General features: G+C 44.9%; 3 protein-coding genes across 3 annotated transcripts; 1 reads left to right on the forward strand and 2 right to left on the reverse strand.

The window, feature by feature from the left end:
- Window positions 1–6,447: 6,447 nt before the first annotated feature.
- LOC103980857 (BEL1-like homeodomain protein 4) lies at window positions 6,448–10,913 on the forward strand. The gene is made up of 5 exons (XM_009397379.3): window positions 6,448–6,760; window positions 6,933–8,153; window positions 8,948–9,333; window positions 9,812–9,872; window positions 10,202–10,913. The coding sequence occupies exons 2-5, from the start codon at window positions 6,984–6,986 to the stop codon at window positions 10,700–10,702; spliced, it is 2,118 nt and encodes a 705-aa protein (XP_009395654.2). The 5' UTR covers window positions 6,448–6,760; window positions 6,933–6,983; the 3' UTR covers window positions 10,703–10,913.
- Window positions 10,914–11,390: 477 nt separating this feature from the next.
- On the reverse strand, window positions 11,391–12,559 carry LOC135672352 (uncharacterized). Its single transcript, XM_065180816.1, has 3 exons — window positions 12,362–12,559; window positions 11,972–12,292; window positions 11,391–11,747 (listed from the first exon to the last, which is right to left on the reverse strand). The coding sequence occupies exons 1-3, from the start codon at window positions 12,459–12,461 to the stop codon at window positions 11,668–11,670; spliced, it is 501 nt and encodes a 166-aa protein (XP_065036888.1). The 5' UTR covers window positions 12,462–12,559; the 3' UTR covers window positions 11,391–11,667.
- A 393-nt stretch (window positions 12,560–12,952) lies between these two features.
- On the reverse strand, window positions 12,953–15,025 carry LOC103981590 (protein JINGUBANG-like). The gene has a single exon (XM_009398342.3). It carries the CDS (start codon window positions 14,692–14,694, stop codon window positions 13,327–13,329), a length of 1,368 nt encoding a protein of 455 aa, XP_009396617.2. The 5' UTR covers window positions 14,695–15,025; the 3' UTR covers window positions 12,953–13,326.
- Between the last annotated feature and the right edge of the window lie 1,925 nt (window positions 15,026–16,950).

Raw genomic sequence — 16,950 nt, forward strand, 5'->3', positions numbered from 1 at the left:
TTGGTTCTATTTTGAACGGAACAACCACGAATCCATCACTAACACGACGAAAGTAAAAGATCGGATATGATCACATCGATAAGCGTGCAGCACCGAAGCATACATCTGTTGCGTCGATTCGACACACAGGACAAGCTCAACAAGGACAGCACCTACACCAACAAGGAGACAAACCAGTATCGGACGACGGCATCTCAGCGCACACACCTTTCGCGCGCGATGCCAAACCCAGAGCTTGTCAAAGCTTTGCAAACGTTTGAACGCGCTGGTAATCCCTTCAGCACCTGTCGACCCAAAACCCCTTGGAAGCTGGACGACAACACACGGGAGGCAAGCTGGCCAGTGTGCCCTAGAGACAAAGGGGAAGGGACCCACGCCCTCAGAACACCACCAGCTGCATAGGAGTAAGCCCAGGTACCAGCGAGACCAGGTGCCTCCGCAACCGTCCACCGGCGCCTCGGCTCCCATGGACCACGGCGTCGACGTGACCGCCGAGCCAACGTGGCCCGGGCCACCCCCTGTCGGTGGTGGCCGTCGAGTGGTCCACGTCGGCCGCGCATCGATGCCCGGAGTGCCACCAGCTTTAATAATTCCACCCCCCGTCTTTATCACCCTTCCCGTTGCTCAAAAGTTCTCTTTGTGCACCAATGACCCCCACCTCCCTCCCCTTTCCTCTTTTTATCATTCCTGAGAGAAGAGAGGCGATTCCAAGCACTGTGCTGCATGCCCAAGTGGTGGCTTGGGGCCATGCAGCAGGAGAATGTTGCTGATATCTAAGATACTCTGGTTGGAAAGTGACTATGTAGGGAGGATGTTGGCTCTCTTGGCCACGGTAAAAGGAATAAGACTCGGAGAAAGAACACGGAGCATCAAAAGATGCAATTGGTTGGCACAGATTACATGAATCCCGTACGCGAGTGATGTAGATGGGCATCAACATTATTATATTCACGTAGTTACAACTCAATAACACATTCTTCGAATTTATATCCACAATGGCAAATGATTGAGTTCCTATATTTCAGATGTTTTTGGGAGGCACGATTGCTTAGTTGGGTTGGGACTTGATGCATATACAAAAATGATTACTGTACCTCAAATTGCTACTCTTTTTTTTTTCGCCTTTAATCATTTTGACTTATTATGGGTAATGATAATAATGTTATTTTAATGATGAATATGGAGTATTCGCTTGCATTGGTCAATTGTAAATCAGCTTTGTCATTTTCACTTTCGAAAAGAATAATTAAAATTTAATATATTTTAAAAATATTGAACGCATTAAATATTTAAATAATTATTAAAATTATATAAAAAAAATATAAGTTAATTTTATATGAATATTTCAATTATATCCTTGTCTAAGAATAGTAAAATAATAAGAGGATATGAAAGGTCAACATATTTAAAATTGTTGAGGTGAAATTATAGCGAATAAATGTAGCATATTTCATTTTGATAAATTATAAATGAATCGTCACGTTTGTTATTCTTCCTAAAACTATGCCTAAATAAAGAGAAAATTTCCCAAATCCGGTGTGTAATTGGGCAGCCTCTCAACTCATTCAATAATTGGAGGACCCACTATTTAGCGTCTCTTCCCGAAGGGACCTCCACATGTAATGTGCATCACAATGACCCCATACAAGAAGGTTGGGGACGATGGGGACAAAGAAAAGCCATGGTCGAACCATTTAATCATCCCCTCACCGTAGCTCATGATGCATAGTCACATCCCATGGTCCACTTCATGTCCTATGAGTGATGACATAACCCATTTTTGGAACATCGGCCTTCGAGTTCTTCACCTTTTGGTTTGTCGATATGCTCGTGTAGGACAACACATTTTGATACACGATATATATATATATATATATATATATATATATATATATATATATATATATATATATATATATATATATATATATATATATATATATAAGTTATTATAATATAAGATGTCAACTAATCTAATCGATAAAGATTTTAATTATAGAATATTTTTATGTCTTACCAAAAGAATCATATTATTGATATTTAGGTGATAAACATAATAGGCCTCCACTTAAGCTAAGTTAAACCTATGGAAATGAAAAAGAAAAAAAAATCATCTGAACATATAGTATATAGGAACAGTGTAATAATAGAAGAAAACAGTGTCCAATTGAAGTAAAATGGAAGCTTCATCCTGTGGCCAAATAATGTTCATCAATGTGACAATTCTACAAAGCCTTAATTTGATCTTCCACTTGGCAATATGCTGGCATTTACTTAAGCTATGAGCTCAAATAAGGGGGTTGAACAGATCTTGAGATCATTGAAGAGCCAACCTCTTTTCCTTGACCAAACTCTCTTTTACACCTTGATGGATGCCTCCAAACTACAAAGGATCACCAGTCACTGATGTGATATGATTGACACATTGGAAACTTGAAAGAAGATAAATTAGAGGAAGAAAAGTCATCTACACTGATTACATTGGGTACCTAAAAGAAAAAAAAAGGAGGAAGGTCAGCTTCAACTTCTTGATCAATGGGAGAAAACAAATGTTGATGTATGTTTGCAATGTATGCTCACATGTTTAATGGATGCTTGTGTTACCCAAGGCATCAAGTTACCAGTTAGAGGACAAAGACGCCTTGCTTGGAGAGAGAGAGAGAGAGAGAGAGAGAGAGAGAGAGAGAGAGATTATTGTATTGTTTAAGATGCCACAGGCAAAACAATAATAGGCTACGCAGCCACTGGAGGAAGGGTGAGTAATGATCCCAAGGTGGAGACATGCCATTTATATTGAACCTAAATTTGGGCTTTGAGCTGTGGAGTGATGACGTTAGCCTAAAGTTTGTATGTACTCTCCCATCATATTTTAATTGGAAGATGGCGTCTGATACTGAACAGTCTTAATTTAAATCTTAATTTAGCTGAGTGTTTAGTATCCCTTTTCTTTTGAGTTCGGATGCTTGGGATTCAATCGATGGGAGAATGACACTCTTATCTACTTTGAGATTTTTCGTAAGGTGAATTAGCTGACCAATCTTTTTCTGAAAGTTGACCTTGTTGAATACTTGTGTAGATGGAATGAATCACCAATCAAAAGTTATATATAGGAGACTATTTATTGGTAAGGGAAATCAATAATAATCAATATATATAGGTGAATTCATCAAGAGAAGATGAGCATGCCATAATCAAATCGAGTTCAACTATATGTAAAATATCAATAAATTAATTTTCGAAACATCACACCTCCGATCTAAATTTAATACATTAAAATCAACGATAAAAGGTATTCCTTATAATTAATTAATGAGATATGCTCATGCCAAATTCAAAGATTAAAAATATATGTTCACATGTATCTTAGCGAGTGTTGAAACTATGCATGGATTTGTATTTAAGTTGTTGAATCGATAATAGAAAACTTAGGTGATGCGCATTAGCCGACGCATTTACACTCGTTGATATCTTGTGCTAAGCAATAAAATTAATGCTTTTATAATAGAAACATATTCTATGTGTAGTGTATTTTTCCCAATAATTTTAATATAAAATGTTCCTTCAAATACGTAGATATAAGTATAATTTTCTTTTAGTTTTTAGTTGATAGAAAAAATATTTGTCCTAAGGGTTGATACATGGTAGCCTAATAAGACGGTTTCGATACTTATATAGATATAAAATATTAGGTAAATATTTTACATAATTTTTTTTAGTTAAATCAATTATAAAATGTTCATTGGACCTAACCGAGATCCTTGATTGTTAACTCAAAATCTCATATTTTATTTCGTCCTAATCTCATCTTTATAAAGATCGATATCAATTTGAACATTTGAGACTCTCACTATCACAATCGAAGATCGCTTATGTGTCATTAGATTGATATCTAAGATTTTCTCGATCACTCCTAAAGATTATATATGCACATAGGTTCGAATCGAGTCAAATTGGTTTGAATTGTATATCCTTAATTTTTTTTATTTACCTCTTTTGGCCTCCATGCATTATGTTTGTTTTGTATGTTTTTATATCATATTTTTATTTAAAAAATAAATAAAGCAGCAAGCTTGCATTCTTGATTGTCTTATGTCGAACATCAACTTTGCCACTGTAATTAGGGATTTATTTTCCAGTATTATGTTACCTCTCCTTGGTGTTGAAAAATATTTTTGTGTATGAATTTGAAATAAATATACGTTAAAGATTAATCTCTTAGTATTCGAGTGATATATATATTATAGAAAACCTATATTTACTATCCCATCATAAAACACTAATTGAACATTAGTCGACACAACCAAGCAGTGTTCGCTTAATTAAACCACTCAACAAAAAAATATATTGCATAATTTACATGTTTTTTTTTTTTGATGTTATGAAAAGAGACAATTGTTCTGCCAAACATCACTGGTGCTCGCTTTAAGCAGAGACTTGGAGACTTGAGTTGAACTGTGACAGTCGCACAGCAAGCAAGCTTTCGTTGAAAGCCTGCCGGATACAATAGACAAAGGTTTCTGCAACGATTACTGATACGCAATAGTGTGATCACGATACCCATCTTTGCCTTTGCAGCGTGCAGCAGCAGCCTGCAGTCTGCTAAGGAGAGCAGTGCAGCATCTGCATCCCCAAAACTCCCATCTTTTCTGTGCCTCCTGCTGAGCACCGTCAAGTACCACTCAGTTTCTGCCTGTACCGAATGCAGAGTCCGCAGGATGAGTAAATTACAAAAGGACTAACCATGGGGATTCATGCAACATCTGCAGGCGTTGCAGTGGAAGATGATGCACTGCGCTGGTCGTACCACATCTCTTGTCATCGTTTTCGCTCCGTACGCCTGCGCTCACAGCGCCTGCAGATTCCTCTCCTTTGATCGCTTGCACTGTGGCCTCAGTTAGACCCGAAGCAAACAGATGGAACGAAATGTTTTGGGTCAGTCTTGTCATGAGGGCCAATTTGCATGCAAAAGTTGGTCTAAATCTCATATAACCCATTTCCTGTTCGACTGCTAGAAATCGTTATCGTGGCCGCGTTGGTGACGCAGAGAAAGATGAGATGTTCCCGGATTTAGATGCCTCAACGATTGAAAGCCACCGGAAGTAAGAATGCTGAGGAACTTTACGCTGCCAATTTCTTCCCACGTAAAACATATACCTATGTATAAGAACAATAGAACGATGAGGCGTCAACGTGGCCTTTTACTTTTTGTGCTTCGTTGAATATATACTACTAGTCGTCCGAAAAATTTGGAGCCGACTTGAACTGTTCTATCACTCTGACATGTACGGAAAATGTCACTTTTCTTCAAAATTACATAGTTTTCTTTTGTTTTTGAAATAGTGACTGATTTCGATTGCGCGAAATTTCCACTGCGTTTGGCCTAAGCTGATTGAATCTTTGGTAATATGACCAAGAAAGAAATTATTTATCGTCCTCCGGCGAAGAAAAGAATTACAACTGTTTGTGGGAGCCACGCTGCCGTTGTGGGTGGAAATGTGGTCCACTGTTGGAAACGTGGGGTCCGTAGGACGCGGATCGGCCTGCGAAAGGGCAGGAACGGATGGGGCCCTCGTCGGCCCGCCTCTCCTGTAGCTTTCCGAGGCCGGGCCCGCAGTGACCCCCACACGGTGCCCTTAGGTCGCCGTCATGTCCCCGTCGGCAGATAAATAAAATGAATTATTGTTAATAGGACTTTTGGGTTGGCAGTTGGTCGCCATCCGAGGACTCGTGTCACGGCCACAGCCACGCGAACCGGGAGAAGAGAGGAGGGAAGGGGGGGTTGGGGTTTCCCCGTTCAACGGGCAAACCGCCTGCCCGACACGTGCCAGCCCACCTTTGCGTCTTAAGCTAATCATAATTGAGCCTTCGCGTGAAGAGTTGGGTTGGGTTTAATAATCATCCGAATTAGCCTATCGTATTTGATGCAAAATACCGTCTCTACCAACTCCATGAGGGTGGCATCGACATGGATGACCGGAATGAGGTGACGAAGGTCTGAGGTGATCACAGGAGTCGCTGTCGAGTCGGCATCAGCACAGGCAAATAATGGATGAATGAGCCAATGGAACGTCACCCGGTAGGCATAACCGACAAAGTACACGTCTGCCTCGATCGGCCGCTGGATCAAGATCCAACGGAGACCACTTGTGATCTCTGTGGAATCTTCTTCAGGCTCAACTTGGAGGTCCTTTAATGGCGGTGGTTTGAGCCTCACAACCTTATCATCAGCTTTAAGCTGGGCCTCCAATGCAGGCGGGTAGGGCAATGACATGAATGCCCTGCCTGCATTTCCTTGGCCTCGCCGGCCACTGATGGCCACGTTTACCTAAAGCAGGACTAGGCCTGTATTAAAACTGGTGCAGATTTCATTGTGATTGTAATGGAGAGGGAGGGTGTCATTTGTCCTTAAGAGTATGAACAGGAGGGGGCTCAAGTGGTCATTTGTCACTTAGAGTGGTAGTCAAATTGGAGAGAAAAGAAATATAGAAATGTAAGCAGCTGTCAAAGGGGAGAAGAGGAGGAATAGCGACCTGTTCTTTTTTGTCTTTCTACGATCCGCCTCCGTCCCTTCTTTCTTCCCTTTGGTTTCGGAAGGCGATTGTAGGAGGAGGAGAGTAGAGGAAGAAAAAGAACAAACAAAAGAAAAGAGGGAGACAGGGTAGACAGAGATGGAGGAGCCCTGGAAGAGGTTTTCAATTACGCAGCAAGACCATGATGTCTTCATCGTCTAACGTTTTCCTAAAGCGCAAGGCGATCCAAGGTAAGAACCTATACATCTCTGAGAATCACCACCATCACCGTGACACAAAGACACCACCAGCAAGAGAGAAAAGAAGATATTTAAGAGTTCTCGCGTTATTTCTTATGTTTGTTCATGGTTTTCTTCTTGCTGGATCTCTTGTTTTGATCGCTTCATGACTACCTGTGTGCAGCTGGCGTAACGTTAATTGGACTGCCATGATGATGAAGAAAGAGAGGGCAGCATGGGAATAGCGACACAACCGTCTCAGCTTCCCTTCTCCTACCTCAGCCCAACCAAGGTCCTTACGAGGCCGCAGCCCGGGCCTAATTCGCCGACGACGTCTATGTCCCAAGGCTTCCACCAAGGCATCTTCAGCTTCTCCGAGGGCTTCGATCGCTCTGCAAACCAGGAGCAGCAGCATCACCACATCGCGCAGCAAAGCAGGAGGGACAAGCTAAGGGTGCAAGGGTTCGATGCCGCCGGACCCCCGCTAGTCCCGATCGAGGAGCAAGGAGGGGAGCCAAGCATCTACGAATCCGCCGCTGTCGGTGCCGGCAACATGTTGTCAGACATGTTCAGTTTCCCGGCGCACGGACCAACGCCAATCGACCTGCATGCCAACCAGATCTCGGGTAGTTATCATCTCCCGCCGAGGCAAACGGCCGTGACCGGCTTTTCCGGGGACTGGTACGGGCCGAACCGACAAGGGAACCAGCAGCAGCATCAGGTGACGGGTTTGAACACCGATCCAGCTGCTGCGATGCAGCTATTTCTCATGAATCCTCCACCGCAGCCGCCATCACAGCAGCAGCATCCAAGGTCTCCATCTCCACCTCCACCTCCACCAGCTGCTGCCCCAACTCTCCACCAGCAACACCATCCTCATCAAGCCTTTCAATCCTTTGGCGAGACTCCCTTTGGTGGGAGACTGGTAGAAGGCCAAGGGCTGTCGTTATCGCTCTCTTCATCTCTGCAGCACTTGGAGATGGCCAAAGCTGATGATCTAAGAGTTAGAGAAGGTGGGTTGTACTTCAGCAACCAGCAGCAGCACCCTACGTTACATTTGCAAGGCCATGTTCATGGCCATGGTCAGCAGTTCCACATGGGCTATACCGGCACGGGTATGGTGAGTGTATTGAGGAACTCCAAGTATGCAAAGGCGGCGCAGGAGCTACTGGAGGAGTTCTGCAGCGTGATGAGCGGGCAATCGAAAGGGAGTAGGGTAGGGAGGCACCGCGTCGGGTCATCCAACATTAACCGTAACCCTAGTAGCGGCGGCGGCGGCGTTGGAGGTGCGTCTGGTACGGCCGCTGCATCTACCTCCTCTTCCAAGGATGTCCCTCCCTTGTCTCCCGCTGACAGATTTGAGCACCAGAGAAAGAAAACCAAGCTCATCTCCATGCTTGACGAGGCATGTACTAATCACTCCTTTCTGACCTGCTCTATCTCTTGTGACTATTATTGTAGATAGCTTCACGTAGACCTACCTCCTCCTCGCTCAATTCACATAGTGAGAAATTTGCCTTCAGCGGCAAATATATTACTTATCAGTCCTTTGGTTGCCGAAGAAAGTGGTTGAGTTGATTCTCAGGTCATTTTTAACAAGATTTTTTGATAGTGGGCGTTGTGCTTTTCTTTATCTATTCCCATAGGTCGAATAGATTACAACCATAGAGGTAGTTTCCATTAAGTAACCATGGCTCTTGTTTGGTGAAACAATGGCCTTCACGTCTCCATTGCTCCACTCCTTCTTAATTTCCTTCTGTAGGGATGCAAACTCCCAAGAGATCTCATTGTCTCTTCATGGAAACGCTGCTTAAGAAGACATACAACACCAAGGATAGAGATGCGTGTACATATCTTCCTGCTGAGGCGGAGAAAGGGATTTAGATGATCTCAGGAACCCCAGGCCGAAACACGCTAGTGTGACTGGCCCAGACCCTTGCTTTCCATAAAGTATTGCTCATAGGCACATTGTAATATTTGTCTTTCTTATATACTCTTCAATCCGCATCATCGTAGCAGCATGATTCGATAGGAGAATTAATCATTGTACTTGGTTTGGATTTCTACAGCTCATTTAGCTTAACCTTTGGCAACTGTAATTATTTTTCTTGTCCTCTATCGTTTCCCTAGTCCTTTTATGTAATAGTACAATAGTAACTACAAGGCAATCATGTCGCTCTCTCTCTTTGATCTTCGCAGGTCGACAGAAGATACAGCCACTACTGCGATCAAATGCAGATGGTGGTGAATTCCTTCGACTCGGTGATGGGGTTTGGAGCTGCAACGCCCTACACAGCTCTAGCGCAGAAGGCTATGTCGCGGCACTTCCGGTGCCTCAAGGATGCAATCGTCGCACAACTGAAGCAGACATGCGAACTCCTAGGCGACAGAGAAGGTGCGAGCAGCTCGGGGATCACCAAGGGAGACACCCCCAGGCTCCGGATGCTCGACCAGAGCTTGCGGCAGCAGCAGGCCTTCAGTCAGATGGGAATGATGGAGCAGGAAGCCTGGAGGCCTCAGCGCGGATTGCCGGAGCGCTCCGTCAGCATCCTGAGGGGTTGGCTCTTCGAGCACTTCCTTCACCCGTAAGACCATCTTCCCTTCCTACCATCCTATGCATAGATAGACTCTTCATCTATCCATACATCTTTTTTCTCCTCTTCCTCCGCCACCACCTGCAACATGAATAAGAGTTACTTGCCAAAAGCTTCGAAGATGTTGTCCTTGCAATTCGTGCAGCGGGTTTCTGCATGCTTTCTGTGCATCCTAAAGTTGGCATTCAGTTGCTCTGTGTGAGAGGAGCTGACATCATAGAGCATTTTCTTCTTTTATTTTTGTCTCTCCATTTCCCTTAGTGTACCTTTAGTCTCATCAATTATACCAATCTATCAACGATTCAGCACTGCCATGTCCTTATGTGCAGTCCTCGCACCACAAAAGCTTCTCCATTCAGCATTCACTAATTCATTATTTTAAGCATCTGTAGCAATATTTAATATATATATAGCTTGTTGGTGATGGACTGTGGATCTTTGAGACGTACTGATGTCATTTTCAACTCAGGTATCCCAGTGATGCAGATAAGCATTTGTTGGCGAGGCAGACAGGTTTATCCAGAAATCAGGTCTGTCCTTTCATCCCTCAATCATACGAAACGCATCGGGTTTTGGAATCCAAATATTTCAATCAGGAAAATGATGACTTTACCATGGAGATCGAGCAGAAACATTAATACAACGAGATACATGGACTACTTGCAATGTCACCTCCCCACTTTTAACGGGATTAAAGCTGGAACGTTTGTTTGAACTTTGATTCAGTCGACCAGGGTTCATCTTCCTTATGTTTTCTGGGGTTGCTGCATCTTTGCACTTTCCTGGAAGACCAATATAAATCTATCTCAGCTGCTAACCAAAGATGTAGGTAGACCTGATGGTTTTACATGTGTACCAGGTTTCCAACTGGTTCATCAATGCAAGGGTGAGGCTATGGAAGCCAATGGTGGAGGAGATGTACCTGCAGGAGTCCAAGGAGGAGGAGGAGGGAACTGAGAAAGAAACAAACCAACAAAGAGCGCCATCACCAATGCAACAGCAGCAACAAAGCCAGAGACTGGGAACCAATGCGGCGTCCGAGAGTGACGCCTCTCCCAGCACATCCTCCATCAGCCACCGCAATCATCGGTTCGCCTCCTCCTCCGACAACCCACCGCCGGGTCTGGGTGCGGCCCACCAGCCAAGCAGCGGAGTCGATGACAGTGTCCTTGTCGGTGTAGGACAAATCGGCGACGTGTACCGCTACTACGGGGCTGCCGCCACCTCTGAACTGGGCCCGGCTGCGCGAATGCGACTGGGGGCCGCCGGAGACGTGTCGCTCACGCTCGGGCTACGGCATGCCGGCGGCGGTACGTCCGAGAAGAGCCGGTTCTCAGTTAGGGACTTGGGCGGCTGTTAACACGATCCAAAGCAAGTATAAGATTAGATAAGAAGATCCTACCTAGTTTTCAGCTTCTTGGACTGGACAATTAGTGCAACAAATATATAGCAAGAACATAGAAATCTATGGTATAGAATTGTATTGCAGGTTTTCCTCTCTTCCTTTCTCTTTGTATACCTATGAACACATATCGGTGTTGGGGGATGATTACAGGAATACTGATTGGTGACATTAGTGTGTTTCTTTGGTGTTTTGTCCACGTTCTTTTCACTGCTTCATCTCTACGGTCGACTCACCACCGAGGTCGTCGGAGATAGCCGGCCAACGATTAGAGGAACAGCAGCCATGAATGCTAGAAACAGTGGTTGATTGATGAGGGAAATTAAATGACACACCAGATGATGATGGAGCTGCTTTTTCTCGTCATCTCAGTGGGCCGTCCGTCCATAGCTAAGCAATTGGACAAAAGAATTAATTGAGGGTGACTCTACGTTTCACGTGAAAGATAAAACATGTATGATCTCTATAGCACTTCCATCACATGTGTGCAACAGATAATTCCTTGCAATCAAATAAAATAGTTCTGTAAATCAGCAAATTATTGACCAATCACTTCGTGATTAGTTATGTTTGTAATTATTGCAGTAATTACGACAGAATTACAAATTATTGCAGTAATTATTCTCCCTTCTAAGTGCTATTAAGATGTTTTTCTCCTCCTCCATACTGTGTTTCTGCTACCTAATCCATGAGGAACAGAGCATCGAGTGCTGTTGAAACTTTTGAGACCCAGGGAGAGTTATATATCTCTAAGAAGGGAAAGGGAAAGGGAAAGGGAAGAAAAAGATATCTCTAAATAGAGTTGAAGTGCTTCAGCTACTTCCGCATTTTGTGCACAACATTCTGAGTGGAAAAGGTAACGATATATAATTTAGTAGATTTATATACATTCTGATCATGAGGTGCTCTTTACAGTCCTGCAGTCAAAACTTCATGTGTTCTTGAACAGTGAGGAAGAAGTACATGGTGAGTCCAATGCTCGCTGCCACAAGAATCACCATCCCTGCAAAGAATCTCTAGTCGAATTAATTCCAGTTTTCTTGTTGCAAATGATGAGACTGATCCTGATTTGGCCGAAGCCATCTATAAGAACTTGTTTTCACCTAAAAGAAATCATCATGAGGATTCACTAAATTTCTGAAAACTTAAGCATGCTCTTTGACTGTAAGTAGTCGAAAGTCATAGCAGATTCTTGACGAGGGATGAAGAACAAGAAAGCGAGCTTACCGGATTCAGCAGATCTTGCTGCTTGTTCTCCTCTTCCTTTCTTGGCCTCCTTCGAAGCATGAGAAGCTTTGAGATGCAGAAGCATGGACATCACCACCAACCCACTCCCAAGCTTCTCCCTCACAACCCTCTCACGCATGTTCAAGGACCAAAGCCCAGCCACCCCTTCGACATAGCCCTCCACTATGACCTTCATGAGCAAGAGAATCCCAGCACAGAGGATCGACATGGCCGATCGACTCAGGGTGATGGAGGTGAAGCTACAGTGGAGAAGATTGATGCCGAAGGCAAAGGCATAGAGTGGGAACCAAAAGTACCAATCTGGAAGAAAAAGATCATAAAAATACTAGTAAAAATAAAAGCTCAGGAAATATGGGGAAATTTGCTTGCCTGGATCATCCAGCTGAACTGATGCAGAGTAAGCAAACAGTAGGCTCATCAACACAGAGCACGCGGAGAAAACAGGAGAATGAACGTTAAGCATCGCCATGTTCTTCAGTTCCTTTGCCTTCTTGCCCTGCACACCTCTCTCGAGCTCAACGACGTGATGAACATGGCAGACGAATAAAGTCAACGTTGTTATTTACTTGGCTGCACAGCTAATGTAGCGTTTGATGTGGACTGGCACATCGTTTCTCCCACCCAGCTGTTGACTTTCTAGGCTGTGAGATCGAATTACTCCTGACTTGGTAGTGTTTGTCGAAATGTCGATGACCTCGCAGTGATTATACATGAAAAATATAACCTTAATTTGATTCCCTTGCATTGATTTCACAGCTTAAAGGGTAAATGTTGACCTGGGAAAATTTATCTAGCAACAGCCTCAGTTTGCTTGGAAGAGAGGCCCAAATGAGGCCATCGAGAAACCAGAAACAGAATCCAGGTTCGACCCAAAGCCTCTCACCAAGGGATTTGAGCTGAGCTATCGTCTTCTCCGAGTCACTCACCGCAAAGCAGATCATTCACCTTGCTCTGACAACAAATTGAAAGAAGCAGAAATAATAATTCAAAGTACAACAGAAATTGCATGCAATCCATTTTTTAGGTCCCGATCAGCCATGGATTCCCAATCTTACCCTCGAACTGTTTACAAATCATCTATCTCACCAAATCTTAGCATAGCCATCAGCTACATGTGCACCAACACCCATTATCTTCCTCCTCAACTCACAAGTCGATCGACACGCACGCTTCATTCAGCCCCGATTCGAAGGCAGAACTAACGAATAGCGTCTGCTTTGCGGCAGACCTCGCTGGTGGTGTTCGTAAGCGCCGCCGCACCAAGGATCCCAAGCGGCAACATGTACTCGCGCCATGGGCCCCTCGTTGTCTTGGCCCACCACGCTTCTATAAGCTTACTCCGCCCTGCCGCCGTACGCCCCCGACTGCGGCGCCCTCAGCAACGCCTCCGGTGACTGCTCCGACACCCGCCACACCTTCACCGATTTGTCTAGGCTGCCGCTGTACACGATCCAACTCGCGGCGGCGCCGCCGCGGCCCCCCTCCTCGCCGCCGGTGTCCGTGACTATCGCGAGGCACTTGACTGGTCCCGAGTGGCCGCTGAGCACCGAGAGGCAGTTGTGCACTGTGCCCTCGCGCCGCCACACGCAGATATTCTTGTCAGCGGAGCCGCTCAGCAGGAGGCTTCCGGCCGCGGCGAGGCAGAGGACTGCCATTTTGTGGCCTCGGAGCACTCCGCCGTGGGAGAGTTGCCCTTCTCCCTCCCAGAAATTGATGATCCCGTCGGAGGAGCCGCAGTAGAGGATAGGCGCTGTCGGGCTGACCGCGAGCGAGGTCACAGCGGACTCCTGCTTGAGCAGCGTCTGCACCGGCGAGTGCTTGGTGCTCTTCACCTGCAGCTCCCGTCGCCACACCTTGACGGTGCCGTCGGCGGAGCCGGTAAAGACAAGCCCGCCGAAGGCGGTCACAACCGAGTTGACAGCGTCGTCATGGGCGATGACAGACTCCAGGCACCTCGAGTCAGATATTCGCCACACCTTAAAGGTCTTGTCCCAGGAGCTCGAGTAGAGGAGCCCCTGGTCCTCGTCGAGGCAAAGGCACGATATGGCGTCGGAGTGGCGAATCCAGAGGGCGCTGCGATGGCGACGGACCTCGACGTAGTTGGACGGCTTCAGCGAGCTCCGGATGACGTCCTTGAGCCTGGGGAGGCTCCCAATACGCTTGTGTACGGCGGCGCTCTTGGGGGACACCCTCCATACCCGGATCTTGCCGTCCTGGTGGCCGGTGAAGATGCGATCCGCCGCGATGACGATGGCCTTGACGAGCCCGCTGCTGGACTTGAACCCGGCGAAGTCCTTCTGGTTCTTCCACACCCGGATATTCTTGCTGTCAGATCCGGTGTACAGGAGGTCGCCAATGGCAGCGAGCGAGTAGATGTGACCCTCCTCGCGCACCAGGGAGCTGATGAGGCCAGTGAAGGGGAGCCCAGCGGCGGCATCCGCGAAGGCGGGGTCGTTGGCCGGGTGGGGGGAGGACTGGTGCCAAGGGGACATGATGAAAGGGGAGCTCTCGCCGCTCATGGCCATGGGGTAGTCGGAGTAGAACCCAGAGCTGGCCGTGGTGGAGGAGCTGCTGTGTCGCATGAAGGAGTCCTCATCCGCGGAGGACTGGTGCATGAGCTGGTCAGAGTGCGGCATGGGCCTGTCGGCGTACATGGCGGCGCTGTGCCCACTCCCACCGCTGCTGCCGCCTCCCTCCCTCATCGACCCCTTTCTGATATATATGCTCTTCGATATAGAACGCGGAAGGAAAGACAACGACGACCAACGAAAGGAAAAGATATGACAGGAAGAGGAGATGGGGCAAGCGGGGTTTGAAAGGAGTAAAGGTTGGCGAACGAGGGACGTGATGTATATATAAATAGGAGATGCGGGGATGGAGACGAGCGAAGAAGGGCCGAGACGACTGCGGTAGTATAGATTGACACGTGTGGGGACGAGAGAACGTCCCGGAGGTGGATTGCGCACGGCCGCAGACAACCTCTTCCTTATTCCTGTCCGTCCGTTTCGTGAATTCCAACTTGGTCAACTCCATTTTGTTAATACTTGGTATTTTAATTTGAGACGAACAGATGGCTGAGATTAATAATTATGATGGGATGGACGGCTTTGATGGACCCTTCTTTCCTATCAGCCGTCTACCCAGCTAAGAATACGATACATATCATTATAGTCAATTATTTGATTTTTTTTAACTTAAATTTATAGGATAACCGCAAAACAAAAACAAAAAAAATTCTAATTTAAGATGGATATATGTGTAATAATTTTCTGTCATGTGAAACATCGGTTGCATTATATTGATCTTACTCGAACATTTTCTACATCTGTATCGTTCCGTAGACTAATCATCTTCGTTCGTGAATCAAAAACAATATAAATGCAATCGATTCAAAGACAAAGCGTTGTTCTTGACCTCCCAAAAAAGAAAGAAACAAAGAAGAAGGCAATCGTTTCATGACCTTCGGTGTAGTCGATGGGTCGCGAAGTCCAGCTTCTTCTTCATTTTGTTAGATACCACCATTGAACGGGTAAGCATTTATTTCGATTCTTTAATCAAAAATATTTTTTTTGAATAACAAATTTTTAAAAGAATAAAAAATTTAATTTTGATAATAAGACTTAAAAAAAAGACTATTTAAAAATAAAATAAATTATTTTTTTAAAGTAATCAAAACTAAGTGCTATTATATAAACATAGAATAAGTTTTTCAATCTTTTTTAAATTAAAAAAAAAAACTTAGGTCTTTCTCTATAACTCTCCCTTGATGATATGTTTATGCAATAAATTTTAATTAAATAAAGACTCTATCTACCTACTTAATATTAATTTTAATTAATCAATGAGTTAGAATTTAATTAAAATTCTATCAATGAGTTAGAGTTTAATTAACATTCGATGTGAGTCTCAAGATTAATTGCCCATTAGATTTACGAAATAATCCATTCTGATCTCGAGTATAGATCGATCTTGGCGGAGTATCGACGATAGAATCCCTATGACAAAAGATGAACAAGTATCGAGAAATGAAATCCCTACGACCGAGTCGGATGTGATGATCTTTAAAATCAATAAATTTCACGATATTAAATACAGAGAGAAGACGGATCTCTAATTACAAGCAATCGAGGAGCCTTGTAAATCGTAACTATAACTCGGGATCCCTAAATCGATCTTAATACGAAAAGTTCCCGTCGACATCAGGTCTCGATGGGTAGCAAATATTAACCCTAACAAACAATTATGTAAAGAAATTGTTTTTCATGGATATAATCAGTGTTTTTCTTTTAATTATATTATCTTATAAGCATATAGAGAAGCAGATTTATACATAGTGCAGGAGGTGGATCCATAGCTGTACACACACACACACAAAGGAACTTAAAAGACTCCTTAGAACAACAAGCAGTTCGCTGGGGGGGATCTGAACCTAAGGGCTGACACAATCCACAAGCATGGACAAAGCTACTTCGGTGCAAGGCAGACGTACAGACCGAGGCTTGGCCCGTATTGCCTGGCTCAGAGGACGGCCATCGGGTTCGCTGGCTCGCTCCGCCTCCGCCCTCGGGGTCGAACTCCCGGAGAGAGCAGCACGACCCTTGTCCCGCAGCTTCGCGAGCTCGGCCGTCCACGTATCCACTAGGTTGGACATGGTAGCAGAGACGAGAGCAAGAACAATGGCAAGCAACAGCTCTAGAAGACACTCCAAAGCGTACCAGCTACGATTAGGATGGTGAGGCCCGGCGAAGGCTTAAAAAGAGGGGCAGCCGAGCTTATCCACTCTGAAACCAGTGAGCCTGTAAGAGTGGTTTTGGTGGGTGTCGGCAGGTTCTTAGGTGCCGGAGATATTTTGCATCACGTTCATCCTAGATAAGTCTTTTCATTAAAATAAGGCAAATTTCATATACAAATATAGATATTTAGCACACCCTTTAATAAGACAAACAACTGAGTTCTTA

Source organism: Musa acuminata, chromosome BXJ1-4, assembly GCF_036884655.1.
Source record: "Musa acuminata AAA Group cultivar baxijiao chromosome BXJ1-4, Cavendish_Baxijiao_AAA, whole genome shotgun sequence".
NCBI lineage: Eukaryota > Viridiplantae > Streptophyta > Magnoliopsida > Zingiberales > Musaceae > Musa > Musa acuminata.

Excerpts from the sequence above, each read along its gene's own strand:
- LOC103981590 (XM_009398342.3), bottom strand. The coding sequence starts at position 14,694 with ATGAGGGAGGGAGGCGGCAGCAGCGGTGGGAGTGGGCACAGCGCCGCC.
- LOC103980857 (XM_009397379.3), top strand. The coding sequence starts at position 6,984 with ATGGGAATAGCGACACAACCGTCTCAGCTTCCCTTCTCCTACCTCAGC. Across the intron at positions 8,154-8,947 it reads TCATCTCCATGCTTGACGAG|GTCGACAGAAGATACAGCCA; the intron begins GCATGTACTAAT and ends TGATCTTCGCAG. Across the intron at positions 9,873-10,201 it reads CAGGTTTATCCAGAAATCAG|GTTTCCAACTGGTTCATCAA; the intron begins GTCTGTCCTTTC and ends CATGTGTACCAG.
- LOC135672352 (XM_065180816.1), bottom strand. The coding sequence starts at position 12,461 with ATGGCGATGCTTAACGTTCATTCTCCTGTTTTCTCCGCGTGCTCTGTG. Across the intron at positions 12,293-12,361 it reads AGTTCAGCTGGATGATCCAG|ATTGGTACTTTTGGTTCCCA; the intron begins GCAAGCAAATTT and ends TTTTTCTTCCAG. Across the intron at positions 11,748-11,971 it reads AGCAAGATCTGCTGAATCCG|GGATGGTGATTCTTGTGGCA; the intron begins GTAAGCTCGCTT and ends GATTCTTTGCAG.